The sequence below is a fragment of the Aotus nancymaae genome, unplaced genomic scaffold (genome assembly GCF_030222135.1).
Source record: "Aotus nancymaae isolate 86718 unplaced genomic scaffold, 86718_ANA_hifiasm-v0.15.2.pri h1tg000039l, whole genome shotgun sequence".
NCBI classification, from domain to species: Eukaryota; Metazoa; Chordata; class Mammalia; order Primates; family Aotidae; genus Aotus; species Aotus nancymaae.
Window position 1 is genome coordinate 12945118 of NW_026988453.1, and position 27731 is coordinate 12972848.

The 27731-nt window shown below is 42.2% G+C and overlaps 1 protein-coding gene across 2 annotated transcripts; it reads left to right on the forward strand.

Moving 5' to 3' along the window:
- Positions 1 to 3287: 3287 nt before the first annotated feature.
- Positions 3288 to 27731, forward strand: UTP25 (UTP25 small subunit processome component). 2 transcript variants are annotated; one of them, XM_064360333.1, is made up of 12 exons: positions 3288 to 3454; positions 5013 to 5052; positions 6021 to 6267; positions 8411 to 8581; positions 10320 to 10408; positions 12003 to 12413; positions 14040 to 14259; positions 15946 to 16148; positions 17364 to 17546; positions 17683 to 17795; positions 18527 to 18772; positions 26720 to 27731. In XM_064360333.1, the coding sequence occupies exons 1-12, from the start codon at positions 3348 to 3350 to the stop codon at positions 26961 to 26963; spliced, it is 2274 nt and encodes a 757-aa protein (XP_064216403.1). In that variant the 5' UTR covers positions 3288 to 3347; the 3' UTR covers positions 26964 to 27731. The 2 variants fall into 2 exon arrangements, with proteins under 2 accessions (XP_064216403.1, XP_021532993.2); XM_021677318.2 differs by having other exon boundaries at positions 3300 to 3327.

The following is a 27731-nucleotide window of genomic DNA, read 5'->3' on the forward strand; positions in this document are numbered from 1 at the left end:
TTAATTGGCCACCATAAATCTAGTGATCAACTTCTTATGGTGAAAATTGGCAAACGAAGGGAAAGAATCAAGCATTTATTCTTTCCTGTACAAACTGTATCACTGGGTAACCAAAATTTAATTAAGGTAGAAATTTATCTTCACGACAATTCAGCAAGTAAGTAAACAGTAAATGACAGAATCAGAGTATCACTCCCTGAGATAGAATTAGAACGTATTCATGAATTAATGAATTTAGACATTGAGCATCAGAGTCTGATAATATCACAAAAAGAAAGGCAACCAGACATCATATGACTTCTTATATATAACAGACCAGCTATAACAAAGTCTGCTCAGACTTCTAGATCCAACAATCAACTCGTAAGAAATATAGAGAGGAGCACAACATGTTAAACCAACAAAGAATTTTTAAAAGCCAACATTTATGAGACAATCAAAACTGTGAACACTGGAAGTATATATGACGATATTAAATAGTTATCACTTTTTTTTAGGTGAGATAATGCCATTGAGGCTACATTAAAAAAAAAAAAAAACAACCCTTAACTTTTAGAAATGCACACTAAAATCTTTACAGATGAAATAATACGATGTTCGGGATTTGCTTAAAAAATAATGCAGAGTAGGGACAGGGCAGCGGTTGGGCGTATAAATGAGACAAAATGGCCTTGAGCTGATACCGGCTGAAGCTGAGCAGCAGGTGCATGGGAGTCCATCCTTCCGTTCTGTCTGCTTTTGCATACACTTGAAATGTGCAATATGAAACATTTTTTTCTTTTGAATTATTATCTAATTCCTAAACATTCCGATATTCTTGTCCTAAGGGATAGCTATCCCTCTCCCACTCCTTGAGATCATTATCCTAGAGAATCTTCTGGAAATTGCAAATATCCCAAGGAAAGTAGCTTGTTAATTCATTAACCGCTATCTGTAAATTAACATAGAAGGTTATCTCCTGGACTGCCTTTAACCCTGAAAATACGGAGTGCCTGTGAGTAGAGGTAAAAGAAAACCTTGCGGGAGGGGAACAGAAGGGCAGAGGGAGGGAAGAAGAAAGAGGAGGAATGAGCTTTGTCTTCATGACAGTTTTCCCAAGGCCCTTTGTTGGCATATACATCTTCTCTGTGCAGGTTTTACTAAGAGAACTTCCATTGGAGGCATAAAAAAATGCTTACATTCTTGGCTCTTAGGTTAAATTTTCACAAAGGATTCCTTCTTATGTTGTCAAAGGCTAATATAAATATTTTTAGGACAAAAAGGACTCTTTTTCCAAAGTGAGCCAATGATGAGGCTGTTTGGGTGGGGCTAGGGTAAATTTTTGCCTGAACCCGAGAATCGTCTAGACCTGTACACGAGACCACAAGGATGTGGAAACCAGGAGAGTAAGAGTCACCTCAAGCGCTTGGGAATACAGCGTTCATAGATCACTGGAAGAACACCAAGAAAGTGGTTGCCTCTGGGGAAGGAAACTAGGTCACTTAGGATATGTTGGGACGGGGAAAAAGGATGGCTCTTTATTGTTATAGCCAAGTTAAACTGTGGTCAGCACCTTAAAATATATGATGACACCTTGCAAACAGGCTTTTGTTGACCTAAGTGACTGTACTTTTTATCTTGAAATTAGATAGAAGACAAATGGCTATTTAGGGGTTCCTTGGCTAGCCCAGTTGCTGGGCACCACCCACTCTGTTTGCGTGTGTTCCTCATATTCTTTGGCCCTGTCCTCCCTTCCCCACCCCAGCCTCTCCGAATCTAATTAAGAGTAGTAGACCGTCACTAGAATGGACACGAATCACATTCTAATAGTTTTGTTACAACTTCTACAGTGGGATATGGTATTGGGGAAAACCCAAATTTCCCACAGAAGTAGTCCAATAGCAGAGCCGTTCGATGCTCCTGCTTTACCTTAAATACTCAAGTAAATTCTGCGGCTTATGATTTAAGCACTCTGTTTCTACAGAACATGGTATCATAAGTTACTAATGGGAAAAGGGTCTCACCATCTTTATCCTGTGGTCTCAAGCAGCCCTGCACACTTTGCAAATCCCTGGAATACTGAGTCCACTTTCATATTTTTGCTTTTTCCTGTTTATTTAAGTGTTATTTACATACAATAAAATTCACCCACTTTAACTGTACAGTTTTTTTTTTTTTTTTGAGACTGGGTTTCACTCTGTTGTTGCCCAGGCTGGAGTGCAATGGCGTGATCTCGACTCACTGCAACCTCTGTCTCCCGGGTTCAAGCAATTCTGCCTCAGCCTCCCGAGCAACTGGGATTGCAGGCGTGCGCCACCACACCCGGCTAACTATGTATTTTTAGTACAGACTGTGTTTCGCCATGTTGGTCAGGCTGGTCTCAAACTCCTGACCTCAGGTGATCCACCCGCCTCGGCCTCCCAAAATGCTGGGATTAAAGGCATGAGCCACAGTGCCCGGCCGCAGTTTAACTTCCCTTATTGTATACATGGTGTAACTACCAGCACAATCAAAATATAAGATGGTTCCTTTACCTCCAAAAGCTGTTCCATTCAGTATGAGACACCGGGTTGGGTTTGACAGTCTTTTCTAGCATTGACGGGAGGTGATTTCAGTAAAGTCACTCTACCTCTCTAGATGTGTTTCTGCTGTTGTTAAATGAGGTATGCCGGAACAGATTTGTCTCCGGGGACTCTTCCAATACTTACAGAAAACGCGAGAGTTGGGTGAGGGTGGGAATCTCAGACTTGTGGGCCCCATGCTTGATATAACCCACGCAAGTGGCGGACCCCAATGTGTAAAAGCACGTGGTGGCATCAGTTAAGGTTTTTCTCTCTTCTCTTGCTAGCGTGCTATCCTTTCTAAGCATCAGCTTCCTCATCTGCAACATCAGGCTTATTAACAAGACCTATTTGCACACTGTCGTGATGACGAAGTGAGATGTTCAAGCACCCTTAAATGTTGGTTGATATTTTTATTGTAGTATATTGTAAAGTCACTGCATTCGACTGTCTCCACTACTACACATTTACGCACTTATTTCCATAACCAAAACACAAGCACAAAGCTCACGCCCCCCGACGCACGTAACCCGGGAAGCTCCCACGTTCCCTCAGCTGCCCACGTTCTGGGGCTCTGAGAACACAGAGGAACGAGCGCGCGTGCTTTCCAAGAGCAGCGGTAGGGGGCAGAGTGGGCCACCGGACGTTCTAAGCCTGTCGCAAGAGCGCGACGTAAAGCGGATCTGCTTTATGGCACCTTGCCTTCGCCGTAAAGCGCCGTCGGCGAGCCCACGTGCTTGTGTTGACTGGGTAACTTCCTGGTGAAAAGCGCGACTCCTGCAAGTGGGTAAGCTTGACGTTTTCGCTATGGGCAAACGCGGGAGCCGGAGTCAGAGCCAGCTGCTCAACACCCTAACTAAAAAGCAGAAGAAACATCTTAGAGATTTCGGCGAGGAGCATCCCTTCTATGACAGGTCTGGAGGGGCGTGGCGGGGTTCCCCAGTCGCCACAGTCGTATCCTCGAGTTTGTTCCTCTGGCCTCCCGGATAGCGCTGCTCCGGGCGTTTCTCACGCTTCCCCGGCTCCCGCAGTGCTCGGCCGGGGAGATTCTGGAGCCAACCCGCCGGGAGATGGAGTGCTTCCTGGGCCTTTTTGTTAGCCTGTAATTTCATACTAAGAGACACGCCCGTTGTGTGGGCGGAGTTTTGTGTAGTCGGAGATCTAGTAATTTTTTGTGGGTTTTTGTTTCTATAATTTTTTTTTTTTTTTTTCTGAGACGGAGTCTCGCTTTGTCGCCCATGCTGGAGTGCAGTGGCGCAGCCTCGGCTTCCCGTGTAGCTGGGATTACAGGCGCCCGCCGCCACACCCGGCTAATTTTTTGTATTTTTAGTACAGTCGTAGTTTCACCACGTTGGTCAGGTGGTCTCGAACTCCTGACCTCAGGTGATCCTTCCGCCTGGGCCTTCCAAAGTACTGGGATTACAGGCATGAACTACCGCACCTGACCTGTGTTTATAATTATTTTTAACTTACATAAAATGATGGTACATATTTGTGAGATACAATGTGGTATTTCGATACCAATACATGTACCCCACTGTATCTCACAAATATGTACCATCATTTATTTGCGTTGGGAACATCGAAAATCCCCTCTTCTAGCCATTTGAAAATATGGGATAAATTGTTAGTTATAGTCACATTATGTTTTCTGTGTTTTTAAAGAGTTTGTCACTGATCTGTGCAATTATGATAAGGAAATAAGTGTATTGGTAGTTGCGGTTTCTCTAGAAATGTCTAGGTGCAGTTATGATCTCAGTGCTCATCCCACCACTTTGGGCTGCTTTATCATCAGTTAGAGGAACTTTCTTTTTTTCTCTTTCTTTCTTTCTTCTTTTCTCTTCTCTTCTTTCTTTCTTTTTTTTTTTTGAAATAGGGTCTCACTTTGTTGCCCAAGCTGGAGTGCAGTGCTGAAATCCTGGCTTACTGCAGCCACCACCTCCTGGGCTCAAGCAGTCCTCCTGCCTCAGCCTCCCCAGTAGCGGAGACTACAGGTGCACACAATCAGACCAGGCTAATTCTTATTTTTTATAGAGACAGGGTCTTAATATGTTACCCAGGTTGATCTCAAACTCCTGGGCTCAAGTGATTCTTCCACCTTGGCCTCCTGAAGTGCTGGGATTCCAGATATGAGCCACCACTCCAAGCCTAGAGAGACATTCTAATTGAGAAATTTGCTAGAAAAAGATGAACCCCAAGATCTTTTCTTTAACCAAGTTGTATCCTTTTGGATGAGAGCCAGTTATTGTGTGAGTCTAGTGTTTGTCACGTGACCTCATTAAACTTTTCACTTGTCAGTTATTAACCATATTCTTGCAAGCCCTGCCTAAGTACATATGTGATTTTTGCATGGCTATATCTAAAACATATTTATAATGTTTATTCTGCCTTTTTCATTTAATGTCTTATTTGACTTTTTCCTAATTTGTACATACTAGTAGTTAGAGTGTAACATTGCCTGTTTCTTTTCAGGGTATCCAGAAAGGAAGCAAAACCACAGATTTGTCAACTGGTAATGCTTTATACCTTCTTTTTAATAGTTGGTTTTGGTTTATTGCCACTAAGATTATATCTAATAATAAAGCTTGATTACATTTCTGTTTTGATTTTAGATGCAAGCTATTATTTTGGCAATATTACTTAGTTTTAAATGCAGATGTCTTTAAAAATGCCATTGTGATATCTAATACAGAAGCCACAGTTTGAAATTGTCCCAGGAGACTAGCCTGTTAGGCCCTGTTATAGAGGCTTACCAGAGGACTCTTAGTGGATCCTAAGCGGGAATATCTTTTTTGCTTAGCATAAAGGAGTCACAGATACAATGCAAAATGAACAAAGGTCTATCATATTACAACAAGCTAAGAAAAAAAAAACTGTTTTCTTTTGTTGTTTTGTAATTGTCCTGTTGTTCTGTTAAACCTGTGTCCTAATGCCTAGGACGTAAATTGAGTATCATTATAACCGGAAGTTTTATGTTTTAAAAATCAGCTTTTGGCCAGATATGGTGGCTCACGCCTGTAATCTAACACTTTGGGAGGCCGAGGCAGGTGAATAATGAGGTCAGGAGTTCAAGACCAGGCTGACAAACATGGTGAAACCCTGTCTACTAAGAATGCAAAAATTAGCCAGGTGTGGTGGCTCACACCTGTAATCCTAGCTACATAGGAGGCTGAGGCAGGAGAATTGCTTGAACCCAGGAGGTGGAGGTTGCAGTGAGCTGAGATTGTGCCATTGCACTCCAGCCTGGGTGACAGAGTGAGACTCCGTCTCAGAAAAAAAGAAAAAAAGTCGGCTTTCTTCCCCTGTGGGGCAGTAGCAATTTGGAGACTATGAAGAGCTTCTAGAATCATAGCTAGATTAACTATTTTAAGTAAATTTGAATTTGGGCTTCGTTGAATAGATGTTGGCTTGATTAATAATTTTAGGGTAACAATGAGAACAATATAGTTTTTGTTCTTAAAATTCTCATTTTCCTTTTAGTCAGAGAGTTCAGATACTTCAGCTTCTGAAAGTGAATCAGAGAGTCAACCAGAACAAGTTTCTGGCTACCACAAACTGCTTGCTACATTAAAGAATGTTTCTGAGGAAGAAGAGGAAGATGAGGAGGAAGAGGAGGAGGAAGAAGAAGACAGTATTATAGATGATGCAGAAATGAACGATGAAGGTGGTGGTAGTGATGTCAGCGTGGAAGAAGAGTTGGCAGCAGAGTCTACTCAAAGTCCACATAGTAAGTGTCTTTGGTATGGGCTCATCATCTTTGCCAGAACTATAGACAGTTCACCTCATGGGCATGGTATCCTGTATACTGTGTGAGTTGGATGAAAGGACATAAATCCAAAATAGGGATTTAACCTTGTTGGGTTTGATTATATCTTCAAATGTGATGGAAACACAGAACCTTCTTAGCACAACTATGCAGAAATAACATTTTTGTTTGTGATTTCAGGGACTTCACCAGTACTAGTGAAAGACCTCCTGATACAGAAAAAGGAGAACAGTCTTTGTGTCTGTCTGAATTTATTGAAAAGGTTACTGTTCTTTCCTTAGGGAGACCAAGTTTGATGGAAGATAGACATAAAAATTTATAAAAATTTTCAAACAGTAGATTTGCGATTGCACGGAACAGCTAGATGTAAGGGGTTGAAGAGAGGCAGAGTAGTTGAACACTGCTAGTGTAAATTAGGGAAGCCTTCAGGGACTGTCTCACTCAGACTTCAAGGTGACTTTTTTCTTTAACTTAAAAATCACCTTCATTGAGGTATCATTTACATACAGTAGAAGGTATCCTGTTTAAGTATACAGTCTGATGGGTTTTGACAAAGGTATACATCAAAATCAAAATACAGAACATTTCCGTTACCTCCAAAAATTGTTCCTGTCCTTTTGCCATCACTTCCCCACCCTTGGCATCAGACGACCACTGACCTGCCTCCTGTCACTATAGATGGGTTTTGCCTGTTCTAGAAATTCACATAAATTGAATCATATAGCGTAAATCCTTCTGTGTCTGGCTGTTTTCGCTGCTCATGTTTTTCTAATTTATCTATGTTGTGCATGTATTAGTTGCTTATTACTTTTGATTGCTAGAGTAGTATTCCATTGTCTGAATATATCTGGGTGACTTTTTACATCTCACTGTTTTAATGCCTATTTTTCTTACAGCCTTATTTTCTTCTGTACCTTCTGATGTTATATATCATTCCAGATATTTTAACTGATCAGTTTTGCTGAAATAAAAATTCATTGACTCATGCTTAGAATTTTGTTTTGTTTCTATTTTTCTTTGCTTTTTTGGATTTTTAAAAATGAAAATATTTTTTATCATTATAAAAATAATATATATTTACTGTAAACATTTATGAGAGTAATATAGTTACCCTATATCCCTGCTACCCAGAGATAAACACCTTTAGCGTTGTATATAACCTTTCAGACTACATTTCTATGATTTTATATGTGAGTACAAGTGCGTATATATATTTACATGTATCTGTATAATGGCCTTATACAGAATGTATCATACAGAATATATTACATAGTATTCTTAATTACATAGTATTCCATTATAAAAATGTGATGATACCTCATTAATAGACACTTTTCCTCCCAGTTATTTCTTATAATCAGTGCTGCTTTGAACATCTTCTCGTGTACATCTTAGCATACTATGTCTAGTTACTAGTTTAGAATAAGTTCCTAGAAGTGGAACTGAGTATGTTAATCAGAGTTCTCCAGAAAAACAGAACTAATAGGATATGTGTATATATGAGAAAGAGATCTGGCTCACACTTATAATCCAGCACTTTGGGAGTCTGAGATGGGCAGATTGCTTGAGCTCAGGAGCTTGAGACTAGCCTGACCAACATGGCGAAACCCCGTTTCTACAAAGAAATACAAAACTTACCAGGGCATGGTGGCACATGCCTGTACTTCCAGCTACTGAGGAGGCTGAGGTTGGAGGATCACTTGAGCCCAGGAGGTAGAGGTTTCAGTGAGCCAAGATGATGCCACTGCACTCCAGCCTGGGCAACAGAGCTAGACCCTGTCTCAATAAATGAGTGAATGAGTGAATTAATGAATTAATGACCACTCATTCAAAAACATCCTCGCAGAAACATCCAAAATAATGTTTGGCCAGATATCTAGGCACTGTGTCCCAGCCAAATTGATACATAAAACCCTCCATCACACATCACATCTGTGTTGATGATTAGGCTTAATTTTGAAGTCTATGTTTTTCTACCTGAATTTGCCTAAAGATAAATAGTATCAATGAACATTATTGTTGGTATAGCCTGAGGAAATAAATTTCATCAATAGAAGCCTAATTTGTGAGTAAATAATTTATAAAATGTTTCTCAAAACTGCAGATGTGGCTTTATCTGCTGACCCTAAGGGAAAGGAAGATGGGGAAGGGCCACCAGGCACATCACAAGCATCCTCCGACGAGTTCACAGACGCAAAACATGAGTCACTGTTCAGCCTGGAAACCAACTTTCTAGAAGAGGAAAGTGGAGACCGATCTTCGCAGGCATCACAAGGTGATTGCATAGTGCGTGTGATTTGAATTCACCAGGTGCTTAGTATGGAATTTGTGTACTGATACACATTGAATCTATTATTGGAACAAACAGCAATAAAAACAGTTTAGTGGTTAGATCTAGAGCTGGGAAAACTTATTTCTATAAAGTATTTTATGTTTATCAAGGGTTACTCAGTGTTTAGGGGTGGGAGGCGCTGTGTAGGAGAACAAACAGCTTCAGGATGATGGTAGGGAAGGCCAGCCTCCCAGGCCTCACCTTCTCATTCTTGGGGTCACGGGAAGAGTTCTGACTTTTCACCCCAAGCAGAGAAAGAGGAAAAATACTTCATCTACCCCTCACTTGCTCTTCCTTTTTGGAGCAGTAATTTCAGATTTGCAGGACCCAGGGAGGGCTAATCTGAGTGGTCTTTATTATCAGGGAGACCCTCAAAAACCAAAAAGCCCTACCCTTTCTCTCCTGCCTCCCACAGACTCTTGACCACTCCTGTGACCAAATGGCAGTCACTTGGACAAGACCTGCCTGTGGCAGGCCTTGATGGGTTCCTGCCGTCTCAGGTCCAGTTTCTCGGCCAGTGCCTGAGTGGGCAAGTCAGGCTGGTCTCGTTGTGTATCCTGATTGCCTTCGTTGATGCCGTTGCCATTCTTCAACCCAGCTTTACCTTTGATGAAACAGAAATTTTAATCCTCATTTGCCTCATTTAGTTCTGTTGGTTATTTTGCAGGAGAAGGAGAAATGACACGTAGAATTTGTAGATTTTAGCATAAACTCTATTCTAAACCATTAAAACTTAGAAACTTTGGAGGAAACATTGGGAAGCTTGACTGTCCCAAAATTTCTCTGGTTTTCTCGTTTGTACAGATGTATTAGCATCTAGAATTCTTATCTCCTATTGTTCACTCTTAGATATTTAATACAAGATGCATTTCATTTGAAGTTTTACTGTTTGGATGCTTGAATGGGTCATTTAACTTTGTTCTGTTTCTTATGAGTGGGACTGGGACAGAAGGTTGGGTGGCTAGCTCAGAATACTAAAGATTACTCAGAGTGCAGATGCTATTGTGTGGATCATTTGTTCAGTTCAGTTGAGTATTGATCATTTCTATGTGTCTTGCAATGCAAGATCAATCAGACATGGAACCTCCTCTCAGAGATCATGCAGTCTGCCAGGTGAGACACGTATATATATGTGTTGGAATGGGTGGGTAGGACAGGGTAGGAGACTTGAGAAAATGATGACTCTATAGGGAACCAGGGATGGCCTTTTAGGGGAGCTAACGTGCCTAACACAGTAAGCCTGGGAGGTATTTATTGTGATTCAGTGGGTAACATTAAATTGATAATATTTGCATATGCAAAAATGAAGTGAAGGAGAGGCTGGAATTTTTGGTTGAAGGAAGGAAAAGCACAGAGGCAGAAGAATTTGAGGGCCATATATACAGTCCAGAAATGACCCTGGAGATGCAGGTTGCAGGTACATCCTAAAGTGCTCCAAATTTCAGGCCGAGAAGTTTCTTCAAAGGTTTTCAAGCTGGGAAGTAATATAATTAGAGAAATGTTTTAGGAAGATGGACCTTTCAGAAGTTTTTAAGCTCTGGACTTAGCTAGAGGTTGGGGAAAGTCAATTAAAAAAAGATGAGTTAACACAATGAAGATCAACGTGTCATTCACAGGGGAATACCAGAAAATGCCTCTATGGTTGCATTAAGTGTGCTGACATTTTTTATTTCTGAATTAGATCCATTTCTCCAACATGTGAACAAAGAACTGAAAGAGAAAGAGATTCAGGCTGTTGCCACAAATCCTAAAACTACCCACGAGCTTAAAGTAAGTGTCACTTGGTCATCCTGGTCCCAAATGGAGAAAGCTCTAAATAAAACAGTGGTCTTGGGTTTTAGTGGTCTCCCAGAATGTATGATGTACACCAGTGGTAGATGGCTTGGGGCACAGGTGTAGCTAGAAAAAGCACCAGGAAGCTGGAGTGTGGGTGCCAGATAATATAATGATAGGTAAGGGTGGATTTGGAGGCCAACATCTGCAAGGAGCTATCACATTTTGACCCAAGCCAACTTAGTCTGCTTTTTCACTATTCACTATTCTCGTCTGCTAGAGGGGGATAATAATGCCTACCTCAAAATAGAATAGTTTACTGAGTAACACATAGTTAGTGTTCAGTAAAACAGTGTTCATTAAAACAGTAGGTACTACTGTTGTTCATTGGTTGGAAATACCTGAGGTAGGTCCACAAATAAATTATTCAGGTATTGGGCAGGTTTTGCTTCTTTGTTGTCACCACTGATACCATTCATGAGAGTTGGTCACCCTTTTTAATTGGAATTTTTATTGAGGAAATAATTATAGATATACATGCAATTGTAAGAAATCATACAAAGACATCTTGGACCCTTTGCCCAGTTTTCCTCAGTGGTAAAATCTTGTAGAACTGTAGTATAATATCACAACCAGGAGACTGATGTTGAAACAAACTGCCAGTCTTATTCAGATCTTGTTTTACTCCTGTTCCACTGTGTGCGCCTGTGCCTGTGTTTGGTTATATACAGTTTTATCATGGGTATGTTCCCGTATCTACCCCCGCCATCAAGATGCAGAACATTTCCAGCAAAATTTTTTATTTCCCTTTTATAACCGTATCCACCTCCCTCTGCACCCTGCCCCACCCCCATTTCTAACCCCTGGTAACCACTAATCTTGTCTCCATTTCTATAATTTTGTGATTTCAAAAATGTTAAGTGACTCATACAGCGTGTAACCTTTCGAGATTTTTTTTTCACTCAGAATAATTCCCTGGAGATTCATCCAAGTTATTTCAGCTATCAGTAATTTATTTCTTTTTATTGCTGAGGTCATCCTATTTTTAGATCAGCAATTTAGCTATAATGAAAAATTCTTAAACTTGTATACCACAAAGTAGAAAATAGTATTCCTCAGAATTTAAACAAAATGGACAGATTTCTTGCCATGTAACTTGTCAGCACCTTTAGGATCTAATGCATATGGTAATCTCCCTCTGAGGGATTACGTTTTGTGACGTTTACCAAGGGTATTTGACCACGGAGCTCCCTTGTTTCTGGAATGAATTTTGACTCTTACCAGAATGTCTTCCACAGAACACTGTGGGACAGCTGATAGGGTGAAGATCTCAGATTTGCAGTCAGAAACCTTGGGATCTAGCCCTCAGCTCCATTTTCTTCTGTATAAACTTCGTATCATACAACTTCTGTATGAACCTCAGCAGAACCTAAACTATAGCATGAGTATTATGGTAGTTACCTTACAGGGCTGTTGTGAGGATTAAATGAGATGATCTATGTATCATGAAACTGTGCTAAATATAGTACTATGTGAATGTAATTTACTGTTACTCATTTCTAATTTAGCTCTTGATCTGTTTCTCCCCTAGTGGCCTATCCTGGGCCAGCTTGTCTTCTCCTCTAAGTTTCAAAAGTTGGAAACATTTAAACCCCCAAAGGATATTGACTTAAAGTCACTCCATCTCCAGAAGCCTCTGGAATCCACCTGGACTAAGACCAACAGCCAGTTCCTGTCGGGTCCCCAAAAATCAAGTAGTCCATTCACCCCAATCCAGAAAGAGCTCTTCTTAATTATGAATTCTTACCGGGACCTGTTCTACCCAGAAAGGACCGCCCTGAAGAATGGGGAAGAGATCCGCCACGTGTACTGCCTGCATGTGATAAATCATGTCCTCAAAGCCAATGCCCAGGTGCTTGGCAACAATGGCAAACGCCGAAGCCAGAAGTTTGGAGTGGGTGATGATGATGAGTTCAGAGACCAAGGGTTAACAAGGCCCAAGGTGAGTGCAGCAGGAAGGCTTTGCCCTCAAGAAGGAGGCGGCCAGGCACTGCCATAGAGGTGCCTGACACTTAGCAGGAACTTGGGTGTTTTAATAATTGACTGGCATAATGAATGAGCCCAATGTGAGCACATTAAGTAGGCCAGGTCATGTCAGAGCAGCCCTGCAGCAGCTTAGTGGGCTGTTTCTGACAGTGGATGTAGCTGCAGACTTGTGAGGAGGAGGCACTTCGTGACACTTTCCTTAAAGATAAACTCAACGCATGTATAAATAAAAGTCCATTATAAATCTCTCCTTTGTGGTTGTCAGAGGTGGACGGGACCTTAATGAGCCTTTTATCCAGTCCCTCCATGCTACAGCTGTGGACAGCCCCAAATTTGTAGAAATTTGAAGAGGGCCTTGCTAAAGAGAACCAGGGACAGAGTAGCAGAGATGGGACAAGAACCGTGGATTCTCGTCACTAAGCCACATACATACATCAGCCTTTGAAAACAAAAATTCACATTTGCCACTGTGAAGTTACTGCTGTTTAAAGTGATGAGTTTGTGCTCGTAAGTCTAAGCTCCAGTGGATTTGAGGCCTTAACAGGAAATGATTTTCAATTCTGTCTACGTTATTATGGAACCAGGTCTGTCCCCCTGCCCTGAACTGCATCTCACCATATTGAAGAAGCCTCATCTTTTTAGAATTTTCTCATCGAGTTTAATAGAATTCTAGAATTTTCATACTGATAACGGCTTTTAGAGATTTCTTAGTCAAACTTCCTTGTGTAATAGTCGGGGAAAGCAAAGCCCCGACACTTACTTAGTGTCACAGCTAGAACAATAACCCAGTCCTCTTAAATCTGTCCTGTACCGAGCTGAATCCACTGCACTCCTTGGGGCTTGAACATCAGGGTTATAAGGTTATGTGTTTCCATTTAGAATTACATAGAAGAGTAAGAAGCAGATTATCTGTGAAGCAGATTATAATGTGGTGAATTACATGATTTAACTGGGGTTATGTCCATTGTTTACAATAGGAAATTAGAAATTAATCATTTATTAAGCATCTTCTGTTTTTATTCTCAACTGTAGCTTTAAACATTTTTGAATATGCTTAGAAAGCTGAAAGAATGTACTAGAGAATGCACTAAAAATGCAATGATGTGTTAATCCTTTTTCTTACCTGCTTTATTTCTTCTCCACTTGTTCCAAAGAAGTGGATATTATTCAGTGGGTCTTATGGATAAAAATACTAGACTAAATTCTGTGGGAGACAAAAAAATGGAGTAACACTTCTCTCCCTCAAAGAGCTCATGTGTTTATGTCCTTGAGTTTTTACTGGTAAGTATATCTGTTAGAGGCATTGGCTTATTGTAAAAGGTATTTCCAAATTCTGCTTGAGAAATGTCTCACGTGGAGCCATGGGTCTGAAGCCCGCAGGCCATGGTGCTGGGGTTATGAAAGGCGCTCCGTTTCTGGTGTTGAGCCAGGCCCTGTGCAAAGCGGGTGATGTAGGTACGGTTCCTGGCTGGGAGCCACTGCTCTACCTGGAGCTTTTTAGCTCCACCTCCTTAGCACGTTCGCCTCGAGCTCCAGTTCCTTCCTCTTGCCCCCACTCAGGCTGCCGTCGCTCTCTGCGTAGGTACTGATAGTGGTGCCGTTCCGGGAAGCTGCTCTGCGGGTGGTGCAGCTCTTCATCAGCCTCCTCGAGGGTGACAGCAAGAAGAAAATCATCGTGAGCAACAAGAAGAGGTTTCAGGGAGAATACGGATCAGATCCCGAGGAGAGGCCACCCAACTTGAAGAGGCCTGAGGATTATGAAGCCGTGTTTGTGGGCAACATTGATGACCACTTCAGGATTGGTAATTCTTTCTTAGCAACTTTGAGACCTAATGTGTGAAGGTCAACGTAGCTGGAGACCGGAAGCTGGAATTAGACATTTTCCCAGTGGATCACCCACTCCGCCTCTTAACAGAACCAGTGTGCCTTTGAGACATGTTGTTTGCCATGGGAGAGTCTTGCCTTGGCTAGTGGGGTGGAGTAGAGAGGGCCTCTGAGGCCACATATGAAAGGCACATGTACATTTATAACAAGTGTATAACAGAAGTGTGTAAGCACACCCATAGCTGGTAGCAGATAGTCAGATGCTGTAAGGGGTGCTCTAGGAAGTGATGGGGCTGATGGGGTCATTCTGGGGAGGCTGAATAAACTGAATGTCTGTATGTAAGGTGGACTTCCCCCAGTCTGCTACATAGATGCCTACCCTGACTAATCTCCACATGTGACTTCCACCCAAATTTTTACATTTTTGCTTGTCTCTCATTCAGCTCCCATTGACTTTGGCTGGTTATACCTTTATAGAGTAAAGTTCTTGGGAAAATGTTCATTAGTCACATATCCTAATTCACAAACACTTACTGAGTATCTACAGTGTGCCAGACACTGTTAAGAAGCTGGGAATATGCAAATAAATGTAGAAATAAAAGTTGTAGTTCCCATTGCTAAGGAAATCCAGCCTACGACAGGGAACAGGCAGTGCAGGATATGTATGCAATGGTGGTTCTCGGAGCATTTAAAGCAATCCCCCTCACCCAAAATGGGGACAGGGTGGTTAGGAAAGATGTCGTGGCAGAGGTGTCATCTGTACTAGGTGGAAATCTGTGTAGGATTTAGCCAGTTTCAAAGGGAGGTGGCTGAGTGGAGGAAAACATTTCAGACAGGAAACTGCCGTTGCAGAGGCATCAGGGTGACTAAGCTTGGTATGACCTGTGGTTCACACAGGCTTTGGTATGGTGGAGTGCAAGGCATAAGGAGATGAGGGCTGGTGTTTCGTTTGGAACATATACAGCTGTCCAGCAAGCAGTTGGCATATTGTTCTAGAGCTCAGGAAAAAGATCTGGGCTAGTAATACAAATTGGTGTGATAGTGATGTTAAAGCCGTGATCAGTGAGTCAGTTTACCCAAAGCTTTATGCAGCATGAGAGCAGAGCTGACAAGTGAATCTATCGGTTTGTGGAAGAAGAGTTATTTGGATTTGGAAAGATGGACAAGGGCCAGGTTAGTGATGTAAGCAAAAGTGAGCACCGAAGTCATGGAAACGATTAACAAGGAAGAGAGCATTTCACGGCAGCTGTGCTTTCTGTGCCGTTTGTACATTCCTCATAAAGAAGCTCTCAAAAGTGTTTATCCTGTTGGTGACTGGGGCTGCCGGGACCTTAGCAAGAGTCATTTCTCTGGAGTCCTGAGAATCAGAGGCTAGATTGCAGTAGAGTCAGAAGTGAAGGAGAGATTTGAAAGTAGGGACTATTAACTGGAGTAGTTTGATAGTGACATAAAGGAAGAGAAAGTAGGAGCTCGAACGGACTGTAGATAGAAGGGTAAGAGTTCTCTTGTTCTTGTTTTAATAATTAAAGCATTTGAGCACAGTTACGTGCTAAGGGAACATACGAGATGTGGAAGCTATAGTAGTGGTGGGCTGCTTTGAGAGGGTGGAGGGTAATGGCTTGGTAGTGACTAATGAATTGGTGTGTACTGGCTGTTTTATATAGGAGTGGCAATACTTCAGAGAAGCATCCGGCTCTATGCCCCATTTTACTCATCAGATATCGTCATTGCTTCCCCTCTGGGCTTGAGGACCATCATTGGTGGAGAAGGAGAGAAGAAGAGAGATTTTGACTTTCTGTCTTCTATCGAGCTTCTCATCATTGATCAAGCTGACATTTACCTGATGCAGAACTGGGAGCATGTCCTGGTAATGCTGGCCATTCACATTCAGTGGGATAGTACTCACATTTAGAGGGACAAGACGCTCAGTGGTTTAAGTCCTAAAGAATTATTTAAGTCCAGATTAAAACCGTTTGGAAGCAAGGACACATTCCACGCTTTCTAATTTGAAAAAGCCTTTTGTCTCCTTTTCTACCCACCAATTGTCCATAATTAAACTATTTAGAGATTAAAATTCCTGTCAGTTATTTTTAAATCTCCAGAAAAGATTTCTTTCCCTTAGAAATTCTCTCTACTAACTTTAGGGTGGGTGGGTGGGTGGGTGAATGGATGGATGGGTCCTCACCAGGAACATCTTGACCTAACGTAGTTCCACTCCTGGTTTTTGGTTATGCTCTTTTGTTTGGTCTGGTGACGATGGGAAAACACTGCTTGGGGTTTTTTAATGTTGGATCTTGTTTCGTCGAGAAACAGAGGATGTTTTTATCTCCCTAACGTAATTTGTACTATAATTTTTTTCTCCTTCTCCACATATTCTGCCGTGTTATCAGTTTCAGGATTGAAAAACTGCTTTGGAGCAATCCTTATTGAGGAACTGTAGGTTTATTTTTCTAAGGCATATGGGAACTCACCCCTTCTGCAACCCCGTGACTTGAAGCTTGCAGGAAGTTTGGGACAAATGAAGGGTAGTACTTACTTCTAAAATGGGAAATAAATTTATAGTACTCATTACCCTTCAATATCTATTACAGTGTAAAAATATAATTAGAACGGAAAAGGCATTTTGGCATAGTCAAGTTTTATTCTTAAATTTGATGAAAAGGCAGGTAGGGTGATACTGGGAATATTCCTGATGTTTTGAGAACCAGGTCATTGAGGGACAGCAGCTCTGTTTTCCATGTCATTTCCCTTCTTGTCCAAGTCTGGGACTTGGGGCCCCTAGAGAGACCAGTGTGGCATTTCAGAAGTTCATTTTAAAGGACCATTCCTGTAGGTTCTATTTTGATCCTTTTTGAAAATTCCAGGAGGTGGTCAGTTTTAGCTTATCTCCTGATTGGGGATGTTTGGCTAACCGTGGGCAAGTCACTCACCCATCTGAGCCACAGTTTTCTTCTTACAATTTAGGGGATGATAGTACATGCTCTTTGTGGTTAACTGAGTTGATAGATTCGTAAAATGTTTAGCAATGTCCAACATGTAAATGCTCAATAAACACTAATGGTAGTATTATTTCCACTCAAAGCATTTGATGAATCACATGAACCTACTACCCCTGGATTCACATGGGGTAGACTTTTCTAGAGTGCGGATGTGGAACCTCAATAATTGGTCCAAGTACTATCGCCAGACACTGCTGTTTGGGGCCCTTCAGGATGCCCAGATCAACTCAGTGTTCAACAAGTACTGCGTCAACACGCAAGGCCAGGTGGGTTCTCGTCTTACTTCCTCGGTATCTTCATGAGCACTGTTTATTGTTCGGGTCCTGAGGCAGAAGGAGGGGATGGCATCTGCTCAGGAAGGGGGATAGCTCTTCACCTAATGCTGTCATTGACTACTGGCAGGTGGCTGTGAGGAATGTCCCAATGACAGGTTCCATCAGTCATGTCCTGGTGCAGCTCCCACATGTCTTCCAGAGGATGGAAGCTGAAAACCTAGCTTCCGTGATTGATGCCAGGTAACTCACTGCTCCCATCAGGCCCCTGGGGACCACATAGAGAGGTTCGACTTGGGTGTACAATCCTAGAATTGGATTCCATTTTGCTTTCATTGATTACTGTCTACCGAATCAGATGAGATAATTTAACTTAATTATGTCATTTGTCAGAGGAGGAAACTGAAGCCCAGAGAGTTCTCATAGTTAGTGGCGGGGTTATTACTGTAAATCAGGACTCTTTCCCTCTTGACTGTGGCATTTTAACTTACACAGCTTTGTGCTACAAAGTGTCTCATGTCAGCAAGTTAAATGTAAGCCCCTCAGGGAAAGGACTGTTTTTCTAATTGTGTAGATAATTTCTCCCTTTTTCTTCATTGTGTTTAGTTAGTGAACCCCAAAGTAGCTTAGTTGGGTTTAGTATATGGTAGATGTTCAATGATTATTTGTTGACTCACTGACTGACTGACTGAATGAATGCATGCATGAATAGCATGGCTTATACTTCCTAGAATAATTCTCTGGGATATAATGCATTACGTCTGTTTTTTTACTGAATAGTGTTGACACTTATTTTTTTAGTGTGCTTATCAGGTTTTATCCTTACATAATTTCTTTGAGAGGAGAGAAATCATATTGGCCCCTGGGGAGGTAATGTTTCACACAAGATTGTGATTTGCCCAGGGTCACACAGTTAAGAAACACCATAGCTTAGCTCTAGAACATTGACTTTGCACTTTGCCATTCCAAATCAGGTTTAACTTTTTTGTGAACAAGATTTTGCCGCAGTATCGTGATGCAGTCATGTCTCACACGCTCATCTACATCCCCTCCTACTTTGACTTCGTGCGTCTTCGAAATTACTTCAAGAAGGAAGAACTGAATTTTACCCACATCTGCGAGTACACGCAGAAATCTGGTGTCTCCAGGGCCAGACACTTCTTCCTTCAAGGAGAGAAACAGTTTCTGCTTTTCACGGAGCGCTTCCATTTCTACAAAAGGTAAAGTGTGCCAGGTTTCAAGCCTCGTCTCTGCAGGGAAAGTGCAGAACCAATCATGGCCTGCTCTGAGTGCACAGCAGGCTTCGTGGTGTTTCAGGGTCATCTCTCACTCTACCACTCTCACAAAGTACCCAGAGGGTTTTTGGTGGGGACAGACTCTTCTTGGTTGGTTAGTTAGTTTTCTCCCAAAATGGGCATTGCTGAAGAAGGATGTAGAAACCAAAGCTTACCTTGTCTATAGACCTGGGGTGTAGCTGTGGTTGTACCTGCAAGAAGGACATTACAGAGTGAACTATGCTAGACAGGGACAGCTCAGGTGAATACAGGGCACAGGGCACTTGAGTTGTCCCTGTCTAGCCTAGTTCAGCTCTGTAATGTCCTCTTGCAGGAGGGACCTTCCCTGTATCCACTTGAGTTGTCCCTGTCTAGACCTGTTCCCTTTGTTTTCCCTCAAAAGTATTGAGAGCTGTGTTTCCTGGGGAGATGGAGGCTGAGTACAGTGTCAACTTCCAGGCAGTTGGAGTGTTCCTGAGGTATGCACAGATGCTTCCTACCAAGGAGAACTGGGACTGTGGGCTCCTTGATGTTTGCAGAAGTCAAAAGGGGAAGGGCTTTGAGTTGAATGTTGAAGCGTTTCAGTATTTGCTTAGATTGCCTACCAGGTGACTGACAAAATAAGTTGATTGGCCTTTTTGTTATTTTTTTAAAACTCAGGCCGAGTGCTATAATCCCAGCACTTTGGGAGGCCGAGGTGGGCAGATCACCTGAGGTCAGGAGTTCGAGACCAGCCTGGCTAACATGGTGAAACCCCTTTTCTACTAAAAATACAAAAAAAATTAGTGGAGTGTGGTGGCGCACACCTGTAATCCCAGCTATTCCAGAGGCTGAGGCAGAAGAATCGCTTGAACCCAGGAGGCAGGAGTTGCAGTTAGCTGAGATCACGCCATTGTACTCCAGCTTGGGCAACAATAGCGAAACTCCATCTCAAAAAAAAAAAAAAACCTCTAATTAGAGGGTTAGTGGGATTTAAGTTCTGACTTTACTATTTTATTAGCTCATAATGGGTGCATTTTCTCAGAGAATCCCAAATAGATACGCCAGAAATTTCTAAATCTTCGGAGCACGTTACGTGCTGCACTTTTTTGTTTTAGTTTATGCTTAGGATGGTGCTCCCCAGATGTGTTCTTGTTAGCAGGATGGGGAGGGAGGAGTCCCAGCACTTTGCCAAGGCATAGCAAAGCTGGCAGGACATGGGCTCTTGGAGAGCTGAGGACTGAGTTTGTGCTTCCCAGGCTCCCCTCTTGGCTCCCCAGAGAAGGCCGTTTGGCCGAAGAGTGTTAATGAATGCCTGCTTGTTGGCATCATTATTTGCTCTGTTGCAGTAAGTTGCTGTTTCAGTTCTTGCAGTCATCGGGTCTTAAAAGCTCTTAGCTTTCTATCCTCTTGACAAATGAAAGCAGGCCCTTTAAGTGAAGTGGATGCATTGGAAAACTTCCCAGTGTGATTGTCTATAGCAAGTGTGAATTAAACTGGGCTGAGGACTGCTCTTAAATATCTCAGCAGCTTTTCAAGGACAGGGCACGGAGCCCTTTGTAAGCAGGACGGTTCCCTGTATTACACTGTCTATTTACCAAACCATGTTGCCCTCAAAGTCACAATAAGGACAAATCTCAGCATATGCCATTTGCTTTATGCCCTGGGCTAGGTTAATTGGTGTTTCTTTTGCAGAAGATGAATGAAAATAATGTGCTTTAGAGTTCTGCAACAGCTAATTATCTCAAGGTTTCCAACTATAGAATTTTTTGCTTCAGAGATCACCAAGGTGATGATGGGTGTTTGGTGTGCAATGCCTTTATAATTTTTTTTTTTTTTTTTAATTTGACCTTGGAAAAAGTACATGTTTTTTTTTGGTTTGTGGTTTTTTGTTTTTTTTTTTTTTTTTGAGACAGAGTCTCACTCTATTGCTCAGGCTAGAGTGCAGTGATACAATCTTGGCTCACTGCAGCCTCCACCTCCCAGGTCCAAGCAATTCTCGTGCCTCAGCCTCCAGAGTAGCTGGGATTACAGATGTGCATCACCACGCCTGGCTAATTTTTATATTTTTAATAGAGACGAGGTTTCACCATGTTGGCCAGGGTGGTCTTGAATTCCTGGCCTCATGTAATCTGCCCACCTCAGCCTCCCAAAGTGTTGGGGTTACAGGCATGAGCCACAGCACCCAGCCGGAAAATGTACATGTATTTTAAACTGTAGTATCCGACTCTGTTTTTATATTCTCTATGACAGCTGGCAGTGTTAGAAACGTTAGAATTCATTTTTGAGTTAACAAAAATTTTTTAACCTGAAGATTTGTTTTATTTGGGGAAGATTAAACTAGCAGAATCTTAGAATTGGGTGAACATTTGGTCATGATTACCCTCCCAGCAATGGGTCACAGCTCTTTTCCAGTGTGTTTTCAGTGTGTCACCACAGCAGGGAGGATCTCAGCCAGAAGGCAAGTCAGAAACTGGAGGTGGGATTTGTGGAGCTCGGAATGGCTGCTGGGGAGTTTCTGAGTACTCCCTTCCCCTACATGAGAATCCAGCTTCTAGAAGTGGTAGACTTGGTCGTTATGGGCCAGAGGAAGGAGCTAGCCTTTCAAGTTCATTGTGGTTGCCTCATCTGTCTGTAACAGTTGGCTGGTGAAATAGACATCTGGAAGGTCCTGTCAGGATGGTTAGGCTGTGTTTGTAGGGGGTCACTGAAGGCAAAGCATGTGCAAGGGAGGAGGAAGGCAGGGGAAGGGGTGCTCAAGCTATGGAAACTTGGCACTAACTGCCCCTTGGAAGAGGTTCTGGCCATGTTTTCTGTTGCCAGGAGATACTTAGTCTCTATTGTGGGTGCATTGGGACTCAGACAGGTGTGTGTGTGTGTGTGTGTGTGTGTGTGTGTGTGTGTGTGTAATATAACACTTAATGGCTTTGTTTTATTTTGTTTTTCCTGATTATGAGGGTATTATACAGTTACTTTAGAGAACTTGGAAATTTTGGGTTAAAAATCTCACTGCCCTGATACAAATATTCTTTTTGGTATATTTTTTCTGTCTTTTTTATATGAAAAATGTGTGTGTGCATGTGTGTACTTGCACACACACAAGTGTTTTTTTTAAAAAAAATACTGGCTGGATGCGATGTCTCACGCCTGTAATCCCAGCACTTTGGGAGGCCGAGGCAGGCAGATCACAAGGTCAGGAGTTCGAGACCAGGCTGATCAACATGGCGAAACCCCGTCTCTACAAAAATACAAATATTAGCGGGGCCTGGTGGTGGGCGCCTGTAATCCCAGCTACTCGGGAGGCTGAGGTAGGAGAATAGCTTGAACCCAGGAGACGGAGGTTGTAGTGAGCTGAGATTGTGCCACTGCACTCCAGCCTGGTCAACAGAGCAAGACTCACTCTCAAAAAAACAAAACAAAAAAAAAAAAAAACGCTAAACTAAAATTGGAATCTCTTTTTCTTTTAAGGAATTTTTTCCTTTGTCTTAGATGTTTTATGTGCTCACTGAAAAAATATTCAAAGACGTTAACATTTTGGCCTATGTATTTGTATATTGTGGATGTATTTTTAAGTTACTATATATAGCTCTGTCATATCCACTCTTCATCCAGGTTTTTATTTGAAAAGATTTCATTTTGAAAGAAAATTGCTAGAGACTAAGAATAAACATCTGTTTATTTATAAACCCTTTTACCCCAAATTCCGCCAGCTGTTCACATTTTATCACATTTGCACATACCCATCTCCCTATTCCCACTCACATCTCTTATTTTTTCTTCCTGAACCATTTGAAAGTAAGGTAGCGGGCGTCTTCATTGACACTTTACTGCTAAATATTTTAGCATGTAGCTCCTAAAAACAAAAACATTCTTTTATCCAGCCGTAACACCTTTATCATATTACTTGATGTTACTACAATAATATCATCTGATATTTAGTCTATATTCAGATTTTCCTAGTTGTCACCAAAATGACCATGATAGATCTTTCCCCTCCAGCCAAAAAGGATTCCGTAAGGATCGTATGTAGCATTTGGGTAGCTTACTGCTTTTGTTTCTTTAATCTAGTTTAGTTCTCGATTGGGGGGCTCCCTCGGGGACATTTGGCACTATCTGGAGACATTTTTGTTTTGGTTATCACAACTGGAGGATCCTTCTGGTGACTGGAGTGGGTTGAGGCCAGTGATGCTGCTAAACCCTCATGCACAGGACAGCCCCCAGCAACAAAGAATTCTCCATCTCAGAATGTCAGCAGTGTTAACGCTGAGAAACCCTCATCACGCTCTGGCTTTTTTACTTTTTCATGATACCGACTTTTTTTGAAGAGTCCAATCTGGTTTCCTGTAGAATGTCTCACAGTCTGGATTTATCTAATTGTTCCCTTATTACTTAGATCAGTGGTTCCCAAACTTTGCTGTACGTTAGAATAGAAGCTTTTAAAAGTCCAAATGCCCAGGTCACATCCCAGTACCAGTTAAATCGCAGTGTCTGGGTATGGGGGCCAAACGTAAGTATTAAAAACAATGACAACCAGCCAAGTGATTTCAATGTGCAGCAGTTTGGGGATGACTGATTTAGAATAAACATCTTGTGATAAGAATTCTACTTAGGGAATATTATGTACTTTCCACCTCATCAAGAGGCACGTAATGTCACTTTGTCTGATTCTTGGTGATGCCAAATCTCTCAAGTCACTGAATCAGTGTGGGTATGTAATTAACAAGTAACGTGTGAGGTAAACATCACCTTGTTCTTAACGGCTACATAGTATTACATTGCTTAATTAAGCTACCTTCCTTTTAGTGGGCATATAGGGTTTTTTTTTCTGTTTTCTGCTGTTGTGTATAGTAATGCCCAAAACATCCATATGCATATATTTTGATGAAATACCTACTTATTTTGTTGGGATAGATTTTGAAAGGAAAACTTGTTAGCACAGAGTGTACGCAATAAAAAATGTGTCATGCGTGGCTGCTTACCTGCTCCTTCTCACCTTTTCCGTATCTTCTCCCGAATTCATAGACAAGGTAATTTATGCTCCGTTGACCTATTTCTGCAAAACCCCACGGACTGAATTATTGCTACTGATGTGATCGTCATGATGGTATCTCATTGTTCAGATGTCTTTTTCTTGCTTTTTTGTGTCTTCTGTAACTTTCAGTGGAATGTGGAGGCCAAGGTGAATAATACTTATGTCCGGGTGCACCCCTTTTTCTGTAGGCCACTGGTGAGGGTGCTATCAGTCTAGTCAGGATTTGACTGTTTCTATAGATACCCTCCCAACACCACAGACTTCAAATTGCTCCAGCAGACAGCGGGCTTGGTGTAGGGTTTGCGGTGCTGGAGGGTTTTTCTCAGTGTCCTGATCACTCAGCCGTCACTGAGGCCTCGGCCCGTGTGCCAGAGGAGCATCTCCCTCCACACTCGGACCCCACCTCACAGGAGGCCTCTTGCTTGTATCTCTTTGCAAGGCATGAAGTCCGGGGGAGGGGGTTCTCCTGGTCCAGCTCAATTTTTGGCAGGCCCTTTTTATTCCAAGCTTTGGGGGTGAGGCTTTCTCAGGGTTCCTGTCCCGCCACCTCCATGTCAGCCAGACTCTACCTTTTATTGAGGAATCTTTGTGGTGAAGTGTATACAGCTCCTTCCCCAGTCATGGCAGAACTCTGCTTGTATCAGTGCAGGAACTTGGGCTGAACGGGTTTCTTACCCCTTCCCGTGGGGCAGAATGCTTTTTACTGGGTGCAAGTCTTATGTTGGGGAGAAATGGAAGGGTAGGGGTTTGCTGCCCTTCCCTTAAGGGCAGACAATTTTTGCTTCTATTCCCCCTCCCACTCCAAGGGGTTTGCGTTTGCCTGTGATCGGGGGTGGAGGCAGGGTGTTCCCTTTCTCCCATGGGCTTCAGGTTTTTGCCATGGGTTTCACAGTAATAGGCCTGGGAAATAGGTGGGCTTTCATGTCCCTGCCACCAGTGGCTTCTCCCTCGGGTCTTTTGCTTTGCCTCCAGTCTTTCTCCGGGGCTCCCAGTGCAGGCCCTGGAATGAGCTCATGAGTGGATGTGAACTAAAGGAGCATCCGGGGATCCCTGGGGTTCTAAATCAGGCAAGCCTATTCTTGACCTTTAAGAATTTGTTAAAAGCGTATCTATTTTCTTACACCCACTTGTTTGGCAGAGGCCGTCTTTCTCCTCTGCTCTGCCTAAGGTGCAGGAGTTCATGTGTCCTGTGCTTCCTCAGAAGTGCTGCTCTTTGGAACTCAGTCCATGGTGGGCTGAAGCTGGCTCACACTGGCTCCTGAGGCCTGGCTGATGTTACACTCAGAAGTGCTGCTCTTTGGAACTCAGTCCATGGTGGCCTGAAGCTGGCTCACACTGGCTCCTGAGACCTGGCTGATGTTACACTCAGAAGTGCTGCTCTTTGGAACTCAGTCCATGGTGGCCTGAAGCTGGCTCACACTGGCTCCTGAGACCTGGCTGATGTTACACTCAGAAGTGCTGCTCTTTGGAACTCAGTCCATGGTGGCCTGAAGCTGGCTCACACTGGCTCCTGAGACCTGGCTGATGTTACACTCAGAAGTGCTGCTCTTTGGAACTCAGTCCATGGTGGACTGAAGCTGGCTCACACTGACTCCTGAGACCTGGTTGCACATCTCTGTGTCAGCAGCATGACATTGATAGCTTGAAACTGACAAATCCTTCAAATTAGCACCCTCCCTTTCTCCCACTAAGGACCAATTATTAAACATACACCAGCTCACCACCTAATACAGTTTACCTGATTGCCTCATGATGGTAGTTCTCTGGGCTCAAGAAAAGGAACATTTTTGTATAGTTGATGATCTGACTTTTTCTTATTAGTACAGGAGCAGTATTCTCTTGAGTTTTATACATTCTAAGCAGAAGTGGAACTCAGTGTTGTTTTTGTTTGTTCTGAGAACTAGTGAGATATAACAGCTTATTCAAGTTCATTAGCCATTAGAATTCCTTCTTTATGGAAAGGTGGTGTTGAAAGGTGAACCACATAATAGATCGCAGTCATAGTTTGGAAAAGGAGGATCTCCAGAGAGATCAGGATGAGCCGTGAGGGAAAAAGACAAGGGAAACTTATCTTCTGTGAAAGAAATAAAATCCCCAAGGGAGTCTAACATCTTCAGTGTAGGAGAGAAACCAACAGGAAAAATCAGAACCTTGTCAACATATAAAATCTTTTGTTATGGAATCCCACAGGGAACAGGTGACCTCAACCTGACTGAACCATACCGTGAGCTAGTCCCCTGGGTCTACACCGCCCCCCACCACAGGGCAGCTCTGAGCAGCTGAGAAAGAGGTGGAAATGCATAAGCTGTTGAAACTAATTGCTTTCTCATGATGCCTAGCGGGTCCTCAGGCAGGGTTTTGTAAATGAATGAACTTGGGATGTCTGCCATGGAGTTAACATGTCTCCAGAGTGGCAAGAAAAGACTAATGGGAGTGTATTTACAATTTGTGCAGCTTATTTTATGTACTGGGTCTGACCTGATCTCCATTATAGAACATTCTTTTTTGCCTGATTATAATAAGGATAATGTTTCATTTTAAGTGCCTGCTTTTTAAGTTTTCTGTGACAGATTTTTAAATCCCAGTCTACTATTCTTCCCCACGCTATCTCAGCCTACCCTGAGTAGGAACAAGAAATGTGTATTTATTTTATTATTTTAAGCCAAATATTAGGAATTCAAGTATGCTGTCACAAAATAAGTGTTGCCACCTCAAATTGCAATAACTTTTGTTCTGTTATTTGTGCCATTTGTTCTGTTATTGTGCTATCTCCGATAGCAGGAAGCAGCAGGCATGAACTATGCCTCTGTACAACTCTTAGGCAGTTTTTCTAGAACTCGTTTCTCAAGTTGACGTAGGCTCTCTCTTTCCAATTCTAACAGGTATACAATAAAAGGCATCAGGAACCTGATTTTCTATGAACTGCCGACATATCCACACTTCTACAGTGAAGTCTGTAATATGCTGAGAGCCACCAACAGAGGAGAAGAAGCCACGTGGACCTGCACTGTTCTCTACTCCAAGTATGATGCCCAGAGGTTAGCTGCCGTGGCTGGTGTGGAGCGGGCGGCACAGATGCTACAGTCCAAGAAGAATGTCCACCTCTTTATTACTGGAGAAAAATGAGATTTTTGTTGAACAGGAAATGGTATTTGGCACATTACATAATGCTTCATTCTATGCCACTTGGTCTCAGTTCCGATTCCTTGCAGGAGAAGGATTGATGCAAAGAAAGAGCATGAGGCAATGTCAGTTTTATCTGACATTTCTTTCTTTTCAGGTCATGTGTCCCTGAAAAGTTAAATGTAAACCAGATTTTGGTGAATCACATCTTTCATAAGTCAAGAGGGGGCTAGAAGGACTCTGAGAAGTTAGTAGAAGAAAAGTTTCACTTGTGAATATTTTTGTGAGACATGAATTCTTTTATTACGGATACCTCTAATTGATACACTTAGTAAATTCTTTCAGATTTTTCTATTTGACACATTTTTAAAGTAAGGCATACTCATCATTGCTTGTGAGAACTGGTTGTGAGACATTGGAATACTTCTTGCTGCTACACGTCATCTTAATTTTGGATGGCATGGGTTTTGTAAAACTTATTTTCCCCCAACCAAACTTTTTCAAAACCTTAGATAGTCTATCTTAATTCAGCCTAGAAGAGTACATTGATTCACTGATCTTTTTTTATACTCGTAATAATTAATGTTTTAGTTTTGTTCAAATACATGCTTAAAATCACATTATATAAAAATATCTGCTCTGTTTCAAGAAGTAATTTTGTAGAAACTCCATGTTAAAATATCCATCTTCAACAGTAGTGTCTTCATAATAACTAGTCACTTTTTGAGTCATAAACAGATGCAAATAAAAAGGAAATTACACTTTTAAAAA